The following is a 21,523-nucleotide window of genomic DNA, read 5'->3' as shown; positions in this document are numbered from 1 at the left end:
TTTACGGTCGTCGAAACCTCCCACGCCTCATCGCTAGCGTACTACGGCAAAACGGAGGCTGAATTGTTGGTTCAATGAGCGCTAAGTGACGGAGGGCATGATCTGGTCCAGGTTCTCGAAGTTTGAAGCCTGTGGAGCAGCCTCACCACAACGCCTCTACGTCCATGACAGGCTAGGTGTTCCCTTCAAGGAGGCACCACAAGCTCCTGCGAAGTCTACCCAGGGTGCTTATTCCTTACTTGGCGGTATTCCGTACTCCACTCTTTCATTGCCAAGTCTCTACTCAGGCGCCTAGGCCAGCACGACCATACACCAAACCCTTGACCTATACCGAAGCACGTCTCATGCAAGTGGACACCACCATGGATGTCGAGTAAGGGATTTCACGATGTGGTGGTTCGACTGGTCATGGAGGATGGTATATAGATTACCATCCGTTCCACTGCTGGTAATCTATCTCCATCAACGGTCTTCACTTCTTCACAGCTCGACGCTAGTCCTTCTTTACTCCACATTCTATTCTATTCTCAGCGCTGAGCGCCAACTTTATTTTAACTCCAATCACTATGTACTTCGCTGCCTCTTCCGTTGCGCTTGCCGCTCTCTTCACCACCGTGCACTCGCACGCCGCTATCTTGGCTGCCGTTGGAGACTCCGGTGAGAGTCAAGGTTTCTTGGTTGATCCTGCTATTGCTCGCAACTGCACAACCATCTCTCCTTGCCAGCAGGATGCTACCATCATCCGCGACTCGGAGATCAAGCAGAACATCGTCAACGCCTGCGGAAGGACTGAGATCGCTGGTAACATCGACATCGGCGAGCAGACCGAGAACGAGCTTGCTGCTGGCCGTATGGCCCAGGTTTCTGGCGGCTCCATGCTGGCTGTCACCATCCACCAAGTCAACGCTGATGGCGCCGGTCCATTCGAGTGCGACATGGACGAGACTAGCAACGCCGTCACCACCTTCACCCCCCTGAAGGTGTCCAACAACATCCCTGGTTCTTTCGGTCTCTCCCAGGCCAAGGAGAAGGACTTTGTCATCAACGTCCAGATGCCCGACAACTTCAACTGCCTCGGTGCTTCTACTGGAAACATCTGCACTATCCGATGCCGCAACAACGCTATCGCCGGTCCCTTTGGTGGATGCTTCGCCGTCCAGCAAACTGACGGACAAGGTCGCACCGACGAGGCTGCCTCTGGTAAGTTCCACATTTTCTATCATCATCATTAGAAAGCGTCTGCCCTATCCTGTATCCATACTCACTGCCGCTAGCTGTCGACACTGCTCAGACACTTGAGGGTATCTCTGCACAAATTCTGCAAAACAAGAAGGATCTTCCTGCTGCTATCGCGGCGAACCAGGCTGCTGGTGCTGCGGGTGGCAATGAGGGTGCCAGTGCCATTTCCGGTGCGTTGCTTTCTCATCCGTCACGTCTTTACCTTCATGGAGTCCATGCTAATGTTTCTCTCAGCTCTTATTCCTGACGCTACTCAAGCTCCCAACGCTGGTAACGGCAACAACGGTGGCAACCAGAACAACGGCAACCAAGGCCAAGGCCAGGGCCAGCAGGGTCAGGGTCAAGGACAGAACCAGGGTCAGGGCCAGCAGAACCAGGGCCAAGGTCAGAACGGTCAAGGTCAAGGTCAGGGTCAGGGCAACGGTCGCCAAAACCAGGGCCAGGGCGGCTTCGGCGGCCAGGGCAACCGCGGTGGCAACAGGTTCAGGCGCGCCCTCAAGTTCTTCAGCTAAACGCCTCATCATGACGCAACACGAAGAACAACAAACAAACACACAGTGAACAGTACATAGCCGATTGAGGTTGGTTGCAAAAAGCGCAAGAATTATAAAGGCTGGTCCGTTTTTTTACATTACTTACCACACTAACAATGTATATACCCTTTTTTAGTTACATATGGAGATATAGTAAAGGAGGATGGAGAGTGAATAAAAGACTTCTTCACCATTTGTTTTTCTACCTTTGAGGTGTTTTGATGCTGTGGTGATTGGACTTACAGGGTGTTTGAGAGAGGTGGAAGATGGCGAGACCAAATAGGCACCTACTAATCTGACCTGTTCATACGCTCCTAAGCCTTCTAATGATAGCAGTGTCGTCTGCATCCACGCAAGCTATACTTTCACCCCTCCCATTTTCTTCCCGCTACGACTCGACCATTCCATCACCAACAACATCCGCACACACTGCAAACATCAGCATGTTCACTCTCTATGTCAAACTCGATAGCAAGACACTTTCACCCCGCGCCCGCTGACTATATCACAGGGACCTCATCTTCTCCTAAGCCCTCCTCATCCACACCCACAACTCACCCACTCACAACTACAATCCTACGCTCCTACAACACCCCACAAGATGAATCCTTTCGGTAACTCAGGCGGCGACGACTTCTTCGGCGGCATGGGCGGCCCCTTCGGCGGTCCAATGGGTGGCATGGGCGGTGGCCCCTTCGGCGGTATGGAAGGCATGATGGGAGGTGGTCCCCCTCCTATGATGGGTCGCGGCGGCGGTGGTGGTCCTATGGGCGGCGGAACCCCGCGTCAAGGCGGCTACTCTTTCTCTTCGACTTTCGATTCTTCACGTCCAGAAGGCCAACAGTACCAAGAGCACCACGAGCCCTTCGGTGACTACGCCGGCAGCCGTGGTGGCGGCGGCGGACCTATGAGCGGCATGGGCGGTGGCGGTGTTACTCAAGAACACGCTCCCCGTGGTAGTAGTGGCCGTGGCCTCATGTTCTCCGGTCTCTCACGCGCAGACAACCCATTCAGACAGTCACGCACTGCTGGCACTAGCCGCGCCCAAGAACAGCCTAGCTACGGCCAACAGCGCTACATGGACGATCGAGATTACACCCGCGGTGGTGCCCAAGATCCGCGGTATGGAGCTGGATACGAAGACCCGCGTGCCGGTGGACAGTATGGTCATGGTGGAGGTCCTGGCCGTATGGTTGACTATGGAGGTTCTCGTCGTCAACAACCTTCTGGTCCGCAGGGCTACTATGAAGATGAATCGGATTCAGAGGATGAAGGGTATAGGCCGCAGCAGCGTTATGCTCCTCAGCAGGCTTATGGTGGTGGTGGTGGTAGTTCGCGTCGTGCTGGCGGTGGAGGAGGTGGTGGTGGACGCCAGTTTTTCAACTTTGATCGTAATGGGAGGAGGAATAATTAGGGTGGTGTGGTAGTTGAGGACGTGTAAGCCCGCGCTATGGTCGCTTTTTCTTCTTCTTTTTTTCGAGCCGGGTGAGCTGAAGTAGCTTGAATAGCGATTAAGTTCAGATAGTTTTTCTCTCAACATGGCTTCCGAGAGCTTTTCTCGAAGACAATGCAAATTTGTAGTATTAAATTTAAGATCATGGAAAACATGAGGGTGATGGCTTGTATGAGACTGCAGTATACATCAGCTTACCACGATGATGCCTAGAGACACTGCAATGATGATCACAGTCATCGATGCCGACATTCTCGTTGTCTACCAGGCGAAAGAAATTGGTAGTCGCGTAAAAGACCGACAAGGAGTTGCAGACGAAGCATTGAAGAAGCTGTAGATGCGACCTATCCAGGCCGGTCAGGGCAAGAGAGCCACAAGTGTTGCCAATCATCGTGACGTTGCGTGGTCACAGAAAGAGAAGTCGCAGCGAGGTTGCGCAAGGCCAGTGCTACGCCATCCACCAATCAGCATCTGGTCGTTCCTGCTGACAGCCACCCGGTCCGCGAAAACCGCCGATTCGTGACTGCGAGCAAAGATGTCGTGACCAACTGCTCACCAATGCGCCGTTTGTCGCCAAGAAGGACTCTTTCTGCACCCCGGTAAAAGCATCTACCGCGAAAAGGCGGCGGCTCGCGCGTACTCGCGCGAGGGTGGTGTGACCCGGATCGCCAAGATCCTGAGGCATCCTCGCGAATGCACGCCTGAAGAAATGTGGCAGAAAGATGAATAGAGAATCTACGCGAACACATTCAACGATCACTTCAGGCCCGTTTTACCAATGCTCTCAGTATGTACACTTTGCGCTTTGATAAGCCGAATCCGCAAGAGACGCTTTCAAAGCAAGATATAAGCAACGGAAACGCTTCCTAGCGTCAAGGCAGCCCTAACCGCAGCCCACAAAAATGGTGACATTTGACTCCGCCTGCATACGTCGCTCATCTCCACGTGCAAGTCAGCCGCGGCCGTAGTGCGAAGGACCGTTCGTTCACCCCTTGCTCAATGGCCTCAGGGCAGACGTCCTAGGCAGCCATCTTGAAACGTATTAATACCCTCCGACGCCCCCATGCTATCATTTTTCTACCTGTCTTGACTTGCTTTGAAGAGGTTTATAAAGCAGAGTACAGAATTACCGACGCAACCAGGACCCCACACGCGCTGACACCACCGAACCTTCCTGGCCCCACATTCCGAGATCATCTTCCGTAGGGCTGGTCACACGCGAGCATCTATAATCACGACCGCAACGACGATACAAAGGCACAACCATTAATCCAGATCGAAACTTCATATACCATCTTCCTTGCTTCTTTCCACATACCGGCACACAAAATGGCAATCTCAACACACGCCCTCTCCCACCTCCGCACATACTCCACCCGCCATCTCCCACGCGACCCACACTACCGCCTCAAAGCCACTCTAGCAACAAGTTACGTAGTCTCGGCTCTTGCACTACCGTTTGTGCCGCCACTTTTGGAAACGAGGAGGGCGAAGGCGGATGGGAGTTATTTGACGAGGTATGTTTAGTTCTTGAATCAGGTTTGGGGGAGGAAGGCGGTATACCTGCCGGATTGGGAAGGAATGGGATGAGGGGCGTGAATGGTGTGAGATCATCTAGGAGTGAAGTGCTAATGTATCAATAGGGAGAACGCGTACTGTTCGTCACAGACTCTTGGGTGTGCGCGATGATGGGTTTGGTGGAGGTAAGTTAATGGGCGATGGGGAGTATGAAGTCATGGCTGACGTTTATCGCAGACTTCTTTTGCAGTGGTGTATTAGCTACTGATTTGGTGCGATACCTTTTCAAATACCCGGCGTTCGTTCATTCTTGAGAGAGGATTTATATAGAGACTGTGATCTGAAGCTGTATGTGTTGCACGAGCACATAGCGCTACTGTTGGTTATTAGCATAACACTTTTGATAATACATGCATCGTTAAAACTATTCTCTAAAGCCAAGAATACACAAGAATACACTGTTGTGGCTATACAGACTACCGAAGTCGAACATAAACAGCTGTCACTCTCCCAAGACTTCTTAGTCAACGTCGTCGTTGGTGCTGGTGTTCGCGGGCTGTTGCTGGGTTTCCAACGCGTCGTGCATCTCGTCATCGTCGTCATCCTCACCCGTGTCCTCATCCATATCACTATCATACTCGTCCTCGGTAGCCACCTCCCACACGGTTGTGAAAAGCTCTCCGTCGTCCTCGAACACAGGGTTGCCATCTTCGTCAAACACCGGATTGCCATCTTCGTCGATATACTGTTGGACGACATCGTCGTCTAGCTCAAGATCGAGCGCCATATCGTCATCCTCGTCAAGGTCATCGACCTCGAAATCCTCATCGCTATCGGCCGATTCTTCGCTTCCATCATCTGAGCCGAATATTTCCCTGAATGATGGGAGTCGGTGGCCGCGGTTCACGAGGCTGTGCTTCATGGTAAGCGTAAGACGACGCGTCTTCGACTTTAACAGGCTGATGTCCACATCGCTTAGTTGGTCCGTTTCAGCCTCTTCTCTCGCAAGCGATTCACTCGTCTCTCCATCTTCATCTGTCACTTCTTTCCTGATGAAACTTTTGAATCCCTCCATGCTCGCATCGTACAAACATTCGATAATAGGAACGCGCTCTTTGTGCAGGTACGGTGGTATCAAGCCTTCGCTTTTGTGTAGTTCCAACGACATCTTCAGGTTGATGCCAGCCTTGTGCAGCTTGAAAGCCTTTGCGTGGCGATTGCGAAGACGTTCCTCATCGCAGATGTACTCAGATTTTGCCGTGTCGAGCCTAGGAGCCACACGGGGCATAGTCAGCGCATGATTTAAATAACAACGTTTTCTTTGTTATCAGAACTTACCACATGTATGAGGATTGCAATAATTCGAGTGTGTCCAGAGATGGCAGAGCGGCGTAGTGATCAAAGTCAGGCGGCTGATCCCAGAAGTCGATCGGAACATCCCAATGCCGACGGATTCGAAGTGTTTCCAGGCTAGGGGGCGCCAGATCACGATTCATGATGATAGCCTGATGTAGGAAGGAGTTCGTGTCGCATTCAAGATACTTCAGAAGGTGGAAATCGCGCATACCATCACCAGGTGGGCGTATGCTGCGGAGCACCTGAGGGCTTTTGTCAAGACGCCAGCCAGGGTTTAGATGTGTAAGGCTTTCCAGCGAGTGCGCGACTGCGGAGAGAGCCTCCAGTGATACGCCTGCGTCTTTGTTCAATAACGGCTTAGCCCGCCTTGACCGGTTAATGTTGAAGACATTCTCGCCCAAAGTCAACGACTTCAGACGCGCCGGAGTGCGAAGGATGCTGAGCAGGCTTTTGGACCGCAGTTCGCACTCGTCAAAAACAAGCGAGGTCAGAGGAGTCCTCTTCGTATGTGTCGCGAGCTCTGGGATTTCAGAGTCTGGGAAGGCCACACAGGAGACGTGAAGGTGTTTGAGTGCGGGGTGTCGGAAGAGGCAATGGAACCCGTCAAGGTTCCAGAAGTCGGTAGCAGTACCGTGCGAATGGATGGTCAAGTTCTCAAGAAGACCTAACCCAACTGTACGCTCGAGATTCTTCCCCAAGCGCCGTTCAGCCGCGATCTTGTCCGTCTCTATCGGGCCATCCACGCAAGCTGTGTCGAGCGCACGGCGGAAGCGTTGCATATCGCCGTTGACCCAAGCCTCTCCACCATCGTTCTCCCAATGAAAGTTATCGTACGGGCTCTCAATATGCCACTCCCTCAGGTTGACCATACGAGCTACGCACTCGTTGAAAGTCGTCCTTATCTCGGCGCTGTCTTTTAAACTGTCATCTTTGTATGAATACAAGATCTTGAGTGTTTGTACGGCGCGGACGCGTTCGGGACGCGATGTGAAGGCTTCGATGATGGCGTGGAGGTCCTTTACGGATAGAAGCACGATTCGCTTGTAGAGTCGCTCTTCGGCGAGGTTTTGCATATCGCGACATGTCCGAGCGAGAGCGCATAAGGCCTTGTTGTTGCCTTCGAGATGATCGATCACGACGAGAGCGAGTTCGTTGGGGAGCGCCGACGCCGCCGTGGCCAGAAGGTTGGATGACATGATGCGCGTGGTACGCGATTGCGGAGGCTCTCGTATACTGAAGAGATGACTTTATAGCGATGATCGATGATTGTACTACTTGAGTTGATTCAATTATTAGAATATTGATGCCTAAGTTGTCCTAGATATCTCAAGTCAATAATCGCGTGGCGGAAGGCGTTGATTTCTGGCCGAGAGCAAACACGTACTGCAGGCGATGGAAGGTAGCCGTGTTTGGCGACTGTGATACGAAGTCGTTAATCGGAGAATTTGTTGTGATGCGTGAGGAACGCGATTTTCCCACGGCGAACTAAATTATCAGATTATGCAGGGACGACGACGAGGGGCCGAGGCGGGGGTTGCAGCGCACGGGCCAATGACGTTGATGCGTCGTCCTCTCACTCATCCACGCCTTCACATACACCTTCAACACCACCGGATGGCCATCACCGACCCTGTCGAAGCAATTTCGCGCGTTCTGCTAGAAGGCGAACGTGTGAACATGCCGTAATTTATATAAAAAGCGCGTCTGAGAGGAAGAGCCTGGAGCATCGCATGCCTGCAGCAATGGTGAGTGCATATGTCAAAATTTCACTGCTACGGTATAGTATACAGCTCTGCTCCTTTCTATTTCGTGTACTCCATGTTCATTCAGTAGCGCTGGGATTCATGCGGATGCTGGAGCCGGGGCGAGCTGTCATTTCCGTTCACGCAAACCTCCCTTTTTGATCCACACACGCGTCTGCAACGAGTATCGCATATTTTGAATGTAGAGTCGCCGGAAAACTCCGGGCAGTCGCCTAGTTCTACTCTCATCTCAGGTGCTCTGAATTTGCTGTGTAGTTGGTTGCCTGGGCGTCCCGCTGTTTTGTTGGCACGACGACCTGACAGCTTTATTATTTGCCTCCCCACCGTATTGACAGCAACTATTATGTGCGAAAAGCCTAAACTACGTACGCGACCACCCTGACCTGGGTGGGAGTACATCTTCGAACTAATTCCGCATATTTACTCGAGCGCACCTTGGTCTCACCTAGGTGATACTAGGTCACGAGGTCAAGCTTTACGACAATCATGGAGCCTCCACCAAGCCCGCTCTATCTCAACGCGAACGCGAAAGGGAAAAACAAACGAGCAGTCGAAGATGGTTCTCCAACTACTGCCAAGCTTCAGGATTCCTCCACAACCGAGAGTAATGCGCCTACCGTCGTCCGCCGCCGCCAACACCGCCGTCACAATATCGCCGCCGAGATCTGGGGCCCAGACATACCCTCCACGCCCATACCCCAAACTTTCACCGGTGGACCTGCCCCGAAGCAGCTTTTCAGTGTCTACAAGGCCATAATCCGCCACCCGAACCTCTTCTTCCAATTCGCGCTCCGCCTACCTTACCCGTCCATCGTCGACCTCTACGCCATCGACAAGGAATTCCACTACCGCCTGAATCTATACAGCGTCTCCCTAATACACGACTACGCCCGCTATCATGCGCCACTCGCCGGTCACATCTTCAGCTGGGTACTGTACCCTCGTACATGCATTTCCGATCCCATGCTCCGACCCATGGACGGCCGCGAGTGGCTAGCGCGCGACGTACCAGGCTTTCGCTGGGTTGGCATGATAGTCTACCGCCAGAAGGTCGTACGAAGCATCCTTACATACATGGCTCTGGAAGGCCATCGCGTACCGGAGGCCTGCGAGGGCGCGCTGATGAAGTACTGGTGCGTCATGGAGCTCAAGGAATCAAGGACGCGTCGCTCTTTCCTCGAAGATGCCGATATCTGGACCGACGCCGATCTCATCAACATGCAGCTCTTCTTCATGAAGCTCGACATGCGCTTCTCCGATCCCATACTGGGCAACGGCGTCTGTCAGCTGGGTCCCATGTTGCTCGCCCAGAAGAGCTTGACTCCGCTGTGGGAAGCGCTCAGTGGCAAAATGAAGTTCAACTACGATACCACCAGTGCGATGGTCGTTGCGACATACCTTATGGATGATCTGGACTTCGAAGCCCATCCCTGGCTCGAAGACGTAGAAGACCATAGCGTATTGGAAGACCAGTGGGGTCTACTGAGCCTTGAGGGCTGGAACGAAGACGGAAAGAGGATGCCGCATGCTTTGGATCTGGTCATCACTGAGAGTATCAGGAGGGGCCTGGATGTGCAGCAGTACTATCTTGACTTTGTCATGTATGGGTATGGGGATAGCAAGACTGGTGAGAATATCCCGGTGCCGGTGCAGTTGAGGGGAGACAAGAAGGTTAGGGTGCCAAGTCAAGGTTGGCCTTCGAAGGAGATGAGGCAGAGCACGATCAGGAAGCTGGATGCGCGCTTTGGGTTCAAGAAGCGACCTGCTGGGGATGCAATGGATCTGAGCGCCTGAAAGCTTTGTGAGCACCATACGCCGCGCTAGCTCATAAGCTATGTACTGGTCTCGCATAGCTGCAAGCTCACGAAATCATCGAAGTCAAGAGGACGTATCATGAACATTTAGTATTCTTGTGTGACTACATTGAGCACGCGTACGTGCTCAATACATACAGCTTTCTCATCTTGCTACTAAGTTTCCTTTTCGCGTAAAGATTTTGCAGCCCCGTGGGTCTTCGCACCATGATTCCTTCCATCATGTGTCTCACAGACAAGCGAGCGCAACTGAAGCTCGGTCAATTGCTGCCTCTTTCGCACTTCTCACTTCTTCGCCATTTTGACCGCCATCTCCATGATGTCCTGCAGCTTGACCTTGCTCTCATAACCCTTGGAAACCATCTCGGTACACATATCCTTCGCGATGACCAGGACCTTATGCTTATCCTGGTTGACGTCGGCGAACTCGAGGTCAAAGATGGCCTTGTTATCGTTGTCGGTCTCGATGATGGCGATGTACTTGAGGGTCGGTAGCTTGATAGCGTCGCTCTCGGCGGTGTCGTTGTCTGCGCGCTCGGTGAGGGCTGGTGAAGTGGTACGAGTGGTCGACGGAGTAAGGATGTTGCCGAAGGAGTCGGTGTCTAGCACAATGTTAGACGAGCTTGAAGACCGGAAAGACCGTTCACTGACCGGTAAGACTGACGTGGTCAGAGGCTGGACCGTCCTGGACTTCTTGTTCATGTTCCAGGTAGACTCCCTTGAAATACCTGCTGAACATACGCCGGAGAGGTTCCTCTCTCATCCAGGCCAATGTCGTCGAAAAGTTCTCAAAACTCTTCACCCTTTCGTAACTGTCAATGCGGAAGAGGTTCAGTCGATTGAGGTCGTTCCGGTAGGTCTGCATCAATGTGCGCTGCTCCAGAATGATGAAATCTCTGTCCGAAACGGTACCATCTCCACGTATGGCCAATCTGCTGGCTGAAAAGCCTCGCTGGGGTGTTAAGTAATTCTTGAGGATTTTGCTTCGCTCCGCAAACGATGCGGAGAAAGCGGAGCGCTCTAGCCACCCGGTCGCGTTCTCGATGAGCTCGGTGATGTTGTCGTGGATGCGCGATTGCTGTTCGATGATGAGCGGCCAGACAGTGTCGCGGGAGGCCACTAGCTCTGTAGCTCGACTGTAGTGCGCCTCGATTGCGTCCATATCTCGAGAGTATGGAGCCTCATATGGAGATATGTTACTATTGATGATGGAGTGCACTTGGAAGAGAATGTCTCTGCAGGCGATGAGAGTCTCAATAGGAACGATGGCAAACTTTATCATCTTCTCTGGGTACGCATCCATGGCGGGGAGTGATAGTGTGTAGTGCGCAGGAATGAGGGAGTAGAGAGAAGAGATGGAATACTATGATTTATAAGCCCTGATATGTGTGCCGCTAAAGCAAACGACCGTCCAAGCCCGCACGGTCCTGCACCGGTAGTCAGTGAACACTAGCTAGGTAGCAAGAATAGTGAAGGTCTTACTGACCGGCTGGCAGACTAGAAAGGGTAAGTCGCACATCGCCAGAGACATCACATTGTCTGTTCGTCTCCGAGCTAAAAGGAAAGTTGAAGTCCACAAGTAAAGATTGACTTCAGTATTGTGACATTGACTTCACCCGCAACTGAGCTAACATCTGAGTACCTTCTGCAACTGACCAGAAGTTCTATTACTTGCTAGTCCTACCATCTGTATCCCGGTGGATTATACTCGAAGGGATCAGGTTCTCTTGGGGCGTCCAGATGCGGTGCACTGATATACATGCGCTCCCGTGGCGCCTTCTCAAGCCAAGCCAGCATAGTCAAATACTCTCGATACGCTTTCCCATGTTCTTCAGAGCACAAGTCCCCGACCGAAAGTGTGCAGTCCAAGTAAACCTGAGGTACCTGCTCTCGAAGCGCAATCCTCTCTTCCCTCATTTGTAAAAGACCACCATTATCCACGATATAGCGTTTCGGTTTGAAGGTAATCGGGGCTGTGAGGTAAAGCTCCAGATCGCTGCGATGCTGGATGAAGAGCGGGGAGTTGTCTAACCACATGCGCGCCTCCGCCTCTATCTTGTGTATGTTCGTGGCCAGGGATGCATCTCGATCAACGACTAGAGGCCAAGTGTAGTCATTTTGGAGTATCTGTTGAGTTACGGAGTAAGAATCATAAAGCGTACATTCGCTTGGATTCTTTTCGAAGTGGTCTTTATTCGTGTTGTTCAGAATGGCTTCTCTTGCTGCTCTCAGAATGGTATCACAAGCGACTACGAACTGTATCGGGACGACTGCGAGTATGACATGGCCTGGGGCTTTCGGTGGTACGTAGGGCGGGGGATCGTTGAATCGAGCCGTTGAACTCATTGTCGTGTTGATGATTGATGTTTCGCTTCGAAGATGAGAGGTCAGGATCCGAGAGCAGCTCTTATACATAGCTGAGGCGGTAAATCAACAAGCAGTTTGCGGTGATATGATGGAAAGGTGACACCTTCATGAGCACGAAAAGCAAATAGCACGCAAGACTAGGCATCTCCCAACGTATACCCAACTCCGCAGCCTTCCCACGACCCTCATTCACACACCCCACGCCCCCGCCCCTCAATATATCATACTTGCAATTTCTCTCATTCGTGAGAGTATCTTTTCGTCAAGGTCGTCGATGTTGCGGAAGTTGTGAGTGGCTCGTCTCGCTCTGCGTCATCGCAGTACCATGGCCCCCGCCTCTCAAAACCCCCTTACCTCATGCCCCCCGCCAAACCATCCAACCCCACCCTCTCCATATCCTCCGTAATATCCCTAAGCACCATCTGCCACGGCACCGCCCTAGGATCATCTCTAGGATACCTCCATATCATCTGCATAGCATACTTCGCCTCCTCGAACCGAGGATGCCGGCGAGCGTATTCAGGAAGCTGGGCGAGCCTGTCCGAAACATTCCCACTGTGGTGTGAGCCCTCGAAAGGGTTCACAGGCGCACTCCTGCTGCGGGAGTGGCCTTGACCGTTTCGGCGTGTGGGGTTAGGTGGGTAGGAAGGGAGGGGAGGATCTCTTCGAGGGTCGGGGGCGAAGGAGACGTGTCGCTGTGGTGGAGAGTGGACTTCTTGGGGGAACGGGGGCAGAGGCGCGAAGGGACCGTGTCGATTGCGTGGAGGGTATAGCATTCCGGGATGAGTCTCAATGGGTTCGCAGCGTGAGCCATCGATGGGGATTAAACCATCTGGCAGCACTGGTCGACTCGGGAATCGAAAGTCATCAGTATCGTGCCTTGAGCCGCTTCCGTAGCTTATCTCTCGAGTCCTCCAATGTTCAGCTTCATACGTCGACCGTACCGAGGCGGGGGAGGTGTCGGCAGGGACGGTGACTGTGTAGCGTTCGCCGGTACTCCTATGACGAACGTGGTAATGTTTTCCCATTGTGTGTTGCTATCTTTTGGTAAGAGCGTTGTCGAGTAGAGTCGAGGGTAGGAGTGGTTGACGTTGCGTGTCTAAACAGTGCTCCAGTTGAGGAAGGTTTCGCTTTATGTCGAAGAGACCTCGGTAGGAAGGATTAAATCGAGAGAGGGTGTGCCGATGGAATGTAAACTTCTACTTCCATGGACTGAGGGGAGTGGCTGTTCGGCGATGGCGACTATGAGAACGGCGATGGCTAACTGCAGTGAGTGAAGTGCTCGAAGAAGAGGAAGTGAACTAGAATGTGAAACGGAATGAAGAGATGATGTGAAAGCAAGAACAAGCGAGACGATATCGTGTATATATGCACCTCTAAGTGATAGTAATGATATGAAGATTGGACGTATACGAAGGAACGCTCTTGTCACAAGACCCTGTGACCTATGCCAGCAATGCTAAAAACGACCATGGATATCCAAGCACCCGAAAACGCCATGCGAAATGCAAGAAACAGCATTTATACAACCATCTAAACAACGATACATCATCTACGCAACATATAACTCAAGTCTGGTAGCCCAGCCAGAATACTCTTGATAACCTGCTCTTCATCATTTTTCCGTCGTTGCGCAGAATTCGTAGCCCCAGTAAGCGGCTGAATAGGCGGAGGGGTTACATTCCGCGGAGGAGACCGCGTGAATGTCTTCGCGGAAGATGCAGCACTGGTCGGTCTCGGAGGAGTTTCGAAGACGGAAAAGGGATCTGACGGATCGCGCGTGGCTGGCGCAGACGCTTTTGTGGCAGGAGCAGATTCGAAGAAAGAGAAGTCGGCGTCCGCCCAGGCATCTATGGTGGGTTCATCTCGTGCTATAGGTGCTGAAGGCGGAGTGCTAGGCCTGGCAGGTTCCGGCTCATGTGTGTTGGACGTAAACGCAGAAAAGTCGTCATCTTCCGCGTCGTTCGTACTAGGCTCTTCGACCTTCACCTCGTTGGTAGCGATTTCGTTTGTATCAAGCGCATCGCGCGCCGGCAATACATCAGCTTTCACTTCTTCCTGTGGAATGACTTCTGAAATTGGTTTTGGTGGAACTTCGACTTTGCTCTTCTCCGATGTGGCAGAAACAGAGCGCTTGGCGGGTTTCAAGAGTCCAGGTCCAATAGGTCCTTGTTCAGCATGGAATGGGACGAAACTCTTTGGTCCAAAGATCGCTGATGTTGGCGATATGGTACTTCGCAGGCGCACGATATGCATCGCTTCGGCTGAGCGGTCCTGGGTCGGTGGAGTCTTTGGTGGTGATGCTGAATTTGACACGGTGCTGTCGAGCGTCGCGGGTATGGAGCTTGGAAAGGCTGCGGGGAGAATGGATACTGTAGGGCTTGATATCATCTCACCCCAATCATCGTCATCTTCTGCAGGCACATCCGTACGTTGTTCCTGATTGGAAGTGTTGGTGTCGAGAGCAGCAATGTCTCCCCAAGGACTTGGAGAGGTTGTGGTTGGCTCAGGAGGTGGGATTGCTTTCGTTGCGACAACCGGCGTTTCACTCGGCGTTTGCCCATGTGTTTCCCCAACATCGCGTGTCAGGTCAATTGAAACTGCACGAAGCTCATTCGCTTGTGTAATTTCGACAGCATTATGCTTAGGCGCGACAGGCGGGAGTATAGGCGGTAAACCGGGACTATCCTGCTTCCAAGGGTCCACTGTTGTAGTCGGAGAACTCCAGTTGAACGCAGCTGGGGTGTCAGTGGACACGGGAGGCATGCTTTGTCGAGCTGGTGCAACTTCGACTGCTCGTGGTGTAGGAATGGTAGTCTTCGTGCGCAGATGGCCTCTGGCTGTCTTGGGCTCCGGAGGCGCAGGCGTGTCCCAGTAGAACGACGCTCTGGCTCCTGGACCTGTACCGGAGAGGCGGTCTTCGCGTGCCCATCTTGCCACAGTCTTGTTCACTTCCGCCCTGACTTGAGAGCCTGCCCATGTGACTCGAATGTAGTTGTCGTCTGCGTTCCCGCTGTTAAATTCCCTCATGGTCTGCTTGCGCGTAAGCCTGTACCAAGCTTTGCGCCCAGATGTGGAGTACACAGGATCATCCGGTGCCTCATCTGGTTCTTTTTTATCGCCATTAGATGGGAAGAGCTCGTCGAAGAGGTCTGTATCGAGTTGGTAGGTATCGGTGTCGTGTGGGGCAGGAGCGGCACTCGAAGAGGTTATTGGGGATCCAGAGCGGGAGGCGGCTGATTCTTCCGGGGTCTCCTTCGAGTCTCCTTCAGCGCTCCGTCTAGTTTCGGGCGAACCCAAAGGAGCTTCCGTCAACAGAGTATCTTGTGTGAACGTTCCGAATCCATCGTCTGTGCTGTCGCTGCTCGACCCGGAAGTATCCACGTCACTGTCCTCATGACTTGCTGCCGCGTGAGCTTCTTTCGGCTTCGGCTCCTCCACTGCAGTCTGCTGCCTGCCAGCCTCTTCTTCAAACGATGTCCGTGGCGATTCGACCGGCGCTTCGGTGCGGCTTGTCTCGGATGGGGAAGTGGAAGGTCGTGCAGAAGAGTCATCGTCGGGCTGTAATCGATTCGCAGGAGCGACGACGTCTTGACTGGGAGACGTGTCCGGCTGTATCGTAGTCGACGTGTCGGAGGTATCCGAGGTTACATTGTCCACATCGGAAGTATCTTCTTGTCCACCCCATGCGTCTTCTCGTGTCGGCGATGCATGCTCGTTTTCTTCTTTCAAATCCCATCGCGGCCCATCGTCAACTGCCCTCTCATTCTTCAGTGGACTGGGTTCAGCTGTGCACGTCTCCGTGAGCGTAGTAACAGCGGTATCATGTCCAGATGACGTAGTCCAGTCACCAAAGCTCTCGTCCTCATTCCCCCACCCAGCATCATCCAGAAAGCCATTCAATAGCACCGGTGCAGGCGCAAGAGTAGGCGGCGGTGGTGAGGTCACCTCGTGCTTCGTCGGCGACTTTTGTTCGTCGGCATTGTTGTCTGCCCACGGGTCGCCCCAATGATCCATGGTCGGGCTGCCGCGTCAAGCGTCATAGTGAGTCGCTTCTGCTAGAGAAGCATCACCAAAAGTGCAAGCAATAGAGAATTAGTGGGCGAGGTAGGGCAGCTGCGAACAGGCGAAGGCCAGCTTACCTCGGGGACATGCAGGCTCTTGCCAAGCCGGGAGTCGGACGTCGTGCAGCCGGCGAACTTCATTCACGATCAGGCGGCCATAGCTTTCACCCACACCCGCGACAGTGATGATGCGCAATCACGAAATTTCACAACGGCATGTCGTGACTTGCAAACGATAAAAGAAAATCTTGGAGCTGCGGTAGTATCTCACGGCATGGCCTCTTTACTGGGGAAACATCGTGCACATCGCGAACTCACAATGCGATGATTACTCACCAAGCATCTTCCCACGCTATACTTCCGCTGAGCAATACTTTCACGAACCATGAGGGATTATTGGGGCTAGCATGTCAACTTCCACCAAGATTCGAGGATGTCATGCTCCCCAGACTTACGTTCACTTGGTCAACCAACTCCGCAATCCAGCAACCGCTACTACTTACGCAACATGGAATTCAGGTCAAAACTACGGGAAGAGGGCAATAGTAGGTTCCCGACCCAAGGTCCCAAAACGCAGAACGAAGTTACCCAGATATACCCAGCCACTATTGCCTGTCAAGGAAGCTAGTATAGTTGAGATGTTCCTCCAGTGCAATTCAGGATGCCTCCAAACCACCTGTGGGGTTTCGCTGCTTATGTCGTGGTTCTTGTTAGGATTTTTTATCGCCAGAATACTGGACCCCTATTGAGAGTCGTACGCGGAGCCAGCATCCCATCGCACTCCGGCTGGCCAGCGAACAGACCACGATCACCACACCGGATGTCCGCCATTCCGTCTGCTACACCAACCGAGTGGTAGGACCCACAGCGGGCCTAGATCGACGTGCAGTAGGCAGCTGTCTGTGCGTACTCAAGGTAAGTTGCACGGACTGCCCAAGCGGGCCGATACCCAAGTATATATCGACTGTCAAGCATCACATACAAGGATTCCAAGGATAAGATCCGTCCAAGTCGCAACATGAGTGGCATTGAGCTCTATCAACGCGCTATGCAAGAAAGAAAAAATGCTGTGATGCTAGCATCAATGAAGAACATAGAAGACCAGGCACTCAAGACATCTAGACATGTCGAGGGGAAACCAATACAACGCCGAAAGACATGCAGCGTCGGAAATCAAGACGCTCTAGATATTACTCCAAGATCCACCGCTTTTCAAACTTGTTGCTGTCGTAATCGTTTTGAGCTCTGTTATCGTACAGACTCAATGATGGAAATGTCGTCTACCGCATCCTCATCCATATCGTGATGTATAACCTTCTTGAGGGCGTTGTCGATTTGAACAGCGCCGACGTCTTCCTTGGGGACCCAGAATAGCTGGATCATGCCGAAGATGGCCGCGGCAGCGAGAGCGAACCAGGCTGCTGCAGATCCACCGAGCGAGTAGATCAATCCGATCAGGGGAGAAGAGATGGTTCTCGCTAAGCAGCACGCTGACATGGCGATACCGTTGACGCGACCGAGTACTAGGGGTGAAGGAACGGCGTTCTTCATCAGGATCAGGGCGCATGGGAAGACGATAATACCGAAGAACGCCTGCAGGAAAAGCGAAACGTATATGCCCGGGGTTATGAGTCCGTGGGGAAGAGCGCTGATGAAGGGTACAATGAGGTATGTAATCGGGTAAAGGATGATCATCCAGATGAAGGAGTTCCAGACACCGACCCACTCAACAAATGGAGGGAAAATGAAACCCTGGACGAAGAGCGTGATGAAGCCGTTGACCGTGAGGAACTTTCCAACATCGGGCAAGTCCAGTCCTAATCCGCCCTGGAAATCAAGACCCTTGTTCGCAGGCGTGTCCAGAATGTAGACCGGGAGAATCGAGATGAAGGCCATTTGATGGAAAGCGAAGATGGCCATGGCGAGAACGATCATGACTACAGTCCGGTTGAATGTCTTTCGGGGTTTCGGGGTTGGTCCGCCTCGGATCGGGAGCACATCCTGCTGGACCTTGATCGAGTGCATGGTTCCAAAAGACGAACGGCGGATATCGAAGTTTTGAGCAAAAGGCATGGGCATACCCTCTTCCAGGAAAGAAGCTCGTTTGCGGATCTGTCGAATGCTGCCAGAAACCGACATGGAGGCCAATCGGTCGCGCGTAACGCTCAACATGGAGCCACGATGTCTCATCGAGCCAGCGGTTGAGCCTCGGGCGTCGCGGTTCGCATGCTGGTGGTTTGAGGGCGGGGGAAGGAGACGGCTGCGCTCGTTTGCGGGGGTCTCGTTGATGGTGTCCAGATGGTCGTGGTAATCGTGGTGGTCCTCGATGCCGTTCTCTCCCTCTGGCTTCTCTTCTCGGACCAGGGTCTCCTCCAAGAAGATCATACCCTGGAGAATGGCCAGCAGGATTCCAATGGCGGCGATCAGGTTAGGCAGAAGATACGGGTAGCGTCCGAAAATGCCATCCTGATCGAAAACATTGGGGTAAAGTCGTGCTGGTTGAGCGAGGAAACCACCCATGGCCGAACCGATGATACCGCCCACCGTCCAGACGAAGGGTTGTGTGGCATATGCGCGCGCTATCTCGTGTTAGCTTGACCTGCCTGATGCGGAGTGCGCGATTTACTTACGCTCGTGGGCTGGGTTCTTGACCGACTCAGCGACCATAGTTTGCATGATTGCGACATTTCCATTCAGTGCACCGCCGATGAAGCGCGCAAGCAGGGCGACCCAGTACGTCTCCGCGACACCGAACATGAGACTAGATGCGGCGACACCGAGCAAGCCAATGAGCGCGACAGGTTTCCGGCCGTACACATCAGACACCATTCCCCATAATGGGGCCGTCATGGCCTCGGCGATGGCGTACGCTGACACCAAGAGTCCCGCGTAGAACGAAGCATCGTGTTTGCTGATGCCCAGGTCCCGCACCATAAAAGGTGAGTAGGCGAGGATAGAGTTGAAGGCGAGAGGCTCGGAGAATCGGCATATCCCTAAGCGGTGGTCAGCGACGGTCCAATCAACATGACATCACCTGCAGCCGCCATACATACCGAGAATCAAGAGCTGCTTGGTGGGGAACGGCGCGTCCTTTGGATCAGGAGGCATAATGGCGGTATTACGATTAGTAGAGAATGGAGGAGGACGAGTTTCGCATAATAACAGAGGATGGGAATCAAGGTTTTACGGGCAACAGCTTATCATAGCGCCACTAGGTGAGAGCAAGCGCGGGCCGACAGATTCCCCTCAATACAGCACCCTGCACCGTGCCCCAACTAGTGTTTCCCGCATTCACGATAAACGTGCTGCAGCCTCGCCGTTCCCTGTTAGATGCACACACAGGCTCGCTTGTGCCGCCTCGATTCCGATTGCTCGAAAACCCCCGGCCGTTGCGCTCGCGGTTGGGCAACACCCCTTCGAAGAGCGCACGCTGCGGAACTTGGGACCGACTGCGCGCAGCTCGCCGACTCGAGCAAATTTGGGTGGCAGATTGGCTGTTTGCAGGTGTCAATCCGCCGATTGACTTTTACTAGGCTAGATCTCGGGCGCGCTGGGGGTGGGTTACCCTTGTCGTTCGATTCATACGTCATGGTGAGAGAGGCTGCCAAGGGGTGCTGCAGTTGAGGCAGGCAAAGCAACCCTGTCTCAACTATTGGCTTGCTCACCGTACTTTCCACCGTCGCAGCTTGCACGGCTGGCGCGGGCCAGGGAATAACACATTTGCTTTGTTCGACAAAGACACATCGACAACGGAAGCACCGATCACTCTGCTAGCAATGCCTCTGCTCCGCGGTGCGAGCATCTGACGGGCTGCGGGCACTTCCCACAAGGTCGTGGTTCGTTTTAGATTTGTTGAGTAACATGTCAAGTCAAGCCCACGCGTTGCTGGGTGGCGCTACAAGCGTCACGAGGCGTCTTTGCTTCGACACACCTTCCTGTGTGCCATCAACAATTTCACTCTACTCTGCAGCCGATGCGAACCCTCACATCTCTGCGTAACCTTGCGCGCCAATGGCAGCCCCAGGAGATGACATGCATCCTCTTGCGTTATCTGCTGAGGCTCACGAGACCCAATCGCGACCAGCGCCTTTGTCTACCCCGCGAGCGCTGTCGCACCTCTCTCTGTGAGCGGTGTGACGGAGCGCTACTCGTACCCGGATCCGATGATCGCTGGGCCGCATAGTCGTGATGATGGTTTGGTCATGTGATATCGCGTCAAGTCCATGCTTAGCGCCCGCATCTACGTCAACGATCTTTACTTTTCTCAAACACGATCGTATGCCGCGGACCACGACCTGTACCTGGCCACCTCACCACAACTACCGAGATGACACCAAGCTGCGCTGCCGCGGCTTCGCCTATCGATCCGATCATCTGTGTGTGCGGGTCGCTTCCGTGCGCGAAATGAGCAGCGATCCGTCTCATCTCCCAGTCCGGTGCCTGACGCTAGCAGTCATGTCAATAGAAGTAGGGGCTCTTCCGTTGTTCTAGATGTCTTTGTGAGTTTCGGACATGAATTATCGCGGTTTCATCTCACAATTCTTCCATTATACTCCCAGCTGGCTGCGGATCCCAATTGGAGCTCGGCACATTTCAACATCTCATTGACTTCATCGACATTACCTCGATGATGATGACAGTGTTGCACAGCCTTAAGCCACCCCCACCTCTTTTGTCGACGCGCTCGGACTTGGACCCAAAGTCGTGACGAAGATGACTGCCAGGTCCATGCATGTATCCCGAGGTGCCATCTAAAGCGGCCTAGTTGGCTCGCTTCGTCCCGACGCGGCTTCCCAGCCCCCAGGGCATACCTTGGGAGAGTGTCTCGTTGTTCCCTTTCAAATGACAGCGTTATGCGACGCCACCATGGGGCTGTGTTCTGCCATTTGACAAGTACAGTCGCTCACCCCCACACTATGTGCTGTCAACGAGTGCACTATTTACGCTCTTGTTCTCCGCACTGGTCTGGATTGTTGATCGTCTTTGATCACTTCATCAGCTCCTCTCAACACTGTTTCTTGTGTCAAATTCCCTGACTTTGATCTCGTATTTCGAACAATGAGTAGCGCATACGTGGCATGAAGACCTTTAACTAAGCCGCTCTTGTCATGCCGTCAATGCAAATATCACGATCTCAAGGAGAGCCAGCTCAAGACAGTTACTTGGTGGTGGGATGGCATGCGCGCAGCTTGCATGCTTTCCTTATCGGCATTTGGGCACCTGACGATCCATAAGAGATAGGAGGTTGAAGAAGCTGGCGCTTAGTTGGAGGCCACGAATGCTGTCTTTCAGGTGGACATTCAACAGCACTACAGACGATACACGAGCACAGTGACTATGGAGATGCCAATATCAATGACTAAGTCTGCTGACTGGTCGACTTTACACACCTAACCATGAGACTACACGAGACGCG

General features: G+C 53.1%; 7 protein-coding genes across 7 annotated transcripts; 3 read left to right on the top strand and 4 right to left on the bottom strand.

Annotated features, from left to right (window-relative positions):
* Positions 1-566: 566 nt before the first annotated feature.
* Positions 567-1,751, top strand: J4E86_006973 (uncharacterized protein; the record flags this gene model as incomplete). The annotated part of the gene is made up of 3 exons (XM_051447495.1): positions 567-1,200; positions 1,275-1,409; positions 1,474-1,751. 3 exons carry the CDS (start codon positions 567-569, stop codon positions 1,749-1,751), a joined length of 1,047 nt encoding a protein of 348 aa, XP_051301093.1.
* Positions 1,752-2,373: 622 nt separating this feature from the next.
* On the top strand, positions 2,374-3,186 carry J4E86_006972 (uncharacterized protein; the record flags this gene model as incomplete). Its single annotated transcript, XM_051447494.1, has 1 exon — positions 2,374-3,186. The coding sequence occupies one exon, from the start codon at positions 2,374-2,376 to the stop codon at positions 3,184-3,186; it is 813 nt and encodes a 270-aa protein (XP_051301092.1).
* A 2,077-nt stretch (positions 3,187-5,263) lies between these two features.
* Positions 5,264-7,295, bottom strand: J4E86_006971 (uncharacterized protein; the record flags this gene model as incomplete). Its single annotated transcript, XM_051447493.1, has 2 exons — positions 5,264-6,011; positions 6,082-7,295. The coding sequence occupies 2 exons, from the start codon at positions 7,293-7,295 to the stop codon at positions 5,264-5,266; spliced, it is 1,962 nt and encodes a 653-aa protein (XP_051301091.1).
* Positions 7,296-8,348: 1,053 nt separating this feature from the next.
* On the top strand, positions 8,349-9,656 carry J4E86_006970 (uncharacterized protein; the record flags this gene model as incomplete). Its single annotated transcript, XM_051447492.1, has 1 exon — positions 8,349-9,656. One exon carries the CDS (start codon positions 8,349-8,351, stop codon positions 9,654-9,656), a length of 1,308 nt encoding a protein of 435 aa, XP_051301090.1.
* Positions 9,657-9,961: 305 nt separating this feature from the next.
* Positions 9,962-10,979, bottom strand: J4E86_006969 (uncharacterized protein; the record flags this gene model as incomplete). Its single annotated transcript, XM_051447491.1, has 2 exons — positions 9,962-10,278; positions 10,328-10,979. 2 exons carry the CDS (start codon positions 10,977-10,979, stop codon positions 9,962-9,964), a joined length of 969 nt encoding a protein of 322 aa, XP_051301089.1.
* A 2,612-nt stretch (positions 10,980-13,591) lies between these two features.
* J4E86_006968 (uncharacterized protein) lies at positions 13,592-16,060 on the bottom strand (the record flags this gene model as incomplete). Its single annotated transcript, XM_051447490.1, has 1 exon — positions 13,592-16,060. One exon carries the CDS (start codon positions 16,058-16,060, stop codon positions 13,592-13,594), a length of 2,469 nt encoding a protein of 822 aa, XP_051301088.1.
* Positions 16,061-17,355: 1,295 nt separating this feature from the next.
* J4E86_006967 (uncharacterized protein) lies at positions 17,356-19,215 on the bottom strand (the record flags this gene model as incomplete). Its single annotated transcript, XM_051447489.1, has 3 exons — positions 17,356-18,686; positions 18,738-19,100; positions 19,161-19,215. 3 exons carry the CDS (start codon positions 19,213-19,215, stop codon positions 17,356-17,358), a joined length of 1,749 nt encoding a protein of 582 aa, XP_051301087.1.
* Between the last annotated feature and the right edge of the window lie 2,308 nt (positions 19,216-21,523).

The sequence above is a fragment of the Alternaria arbusti genome, assembly GCF_024043155.1.
Source record: "Alternaria arbusti strain BMP 1465 chromosome Unknown scaffold_9, whole genome shotgun sequence".
NCBI classification, from domain to species: domain Eukaryota; kingdom Fungi; phylum Ascomycota; class Dothideomycetes; order Pleosporales; family Pleosporaceae; genus Alternaria; species Alternaria arbusti.
This window is presented reverse-complemented; position numbering and strand designations above follow the sequence as displayed.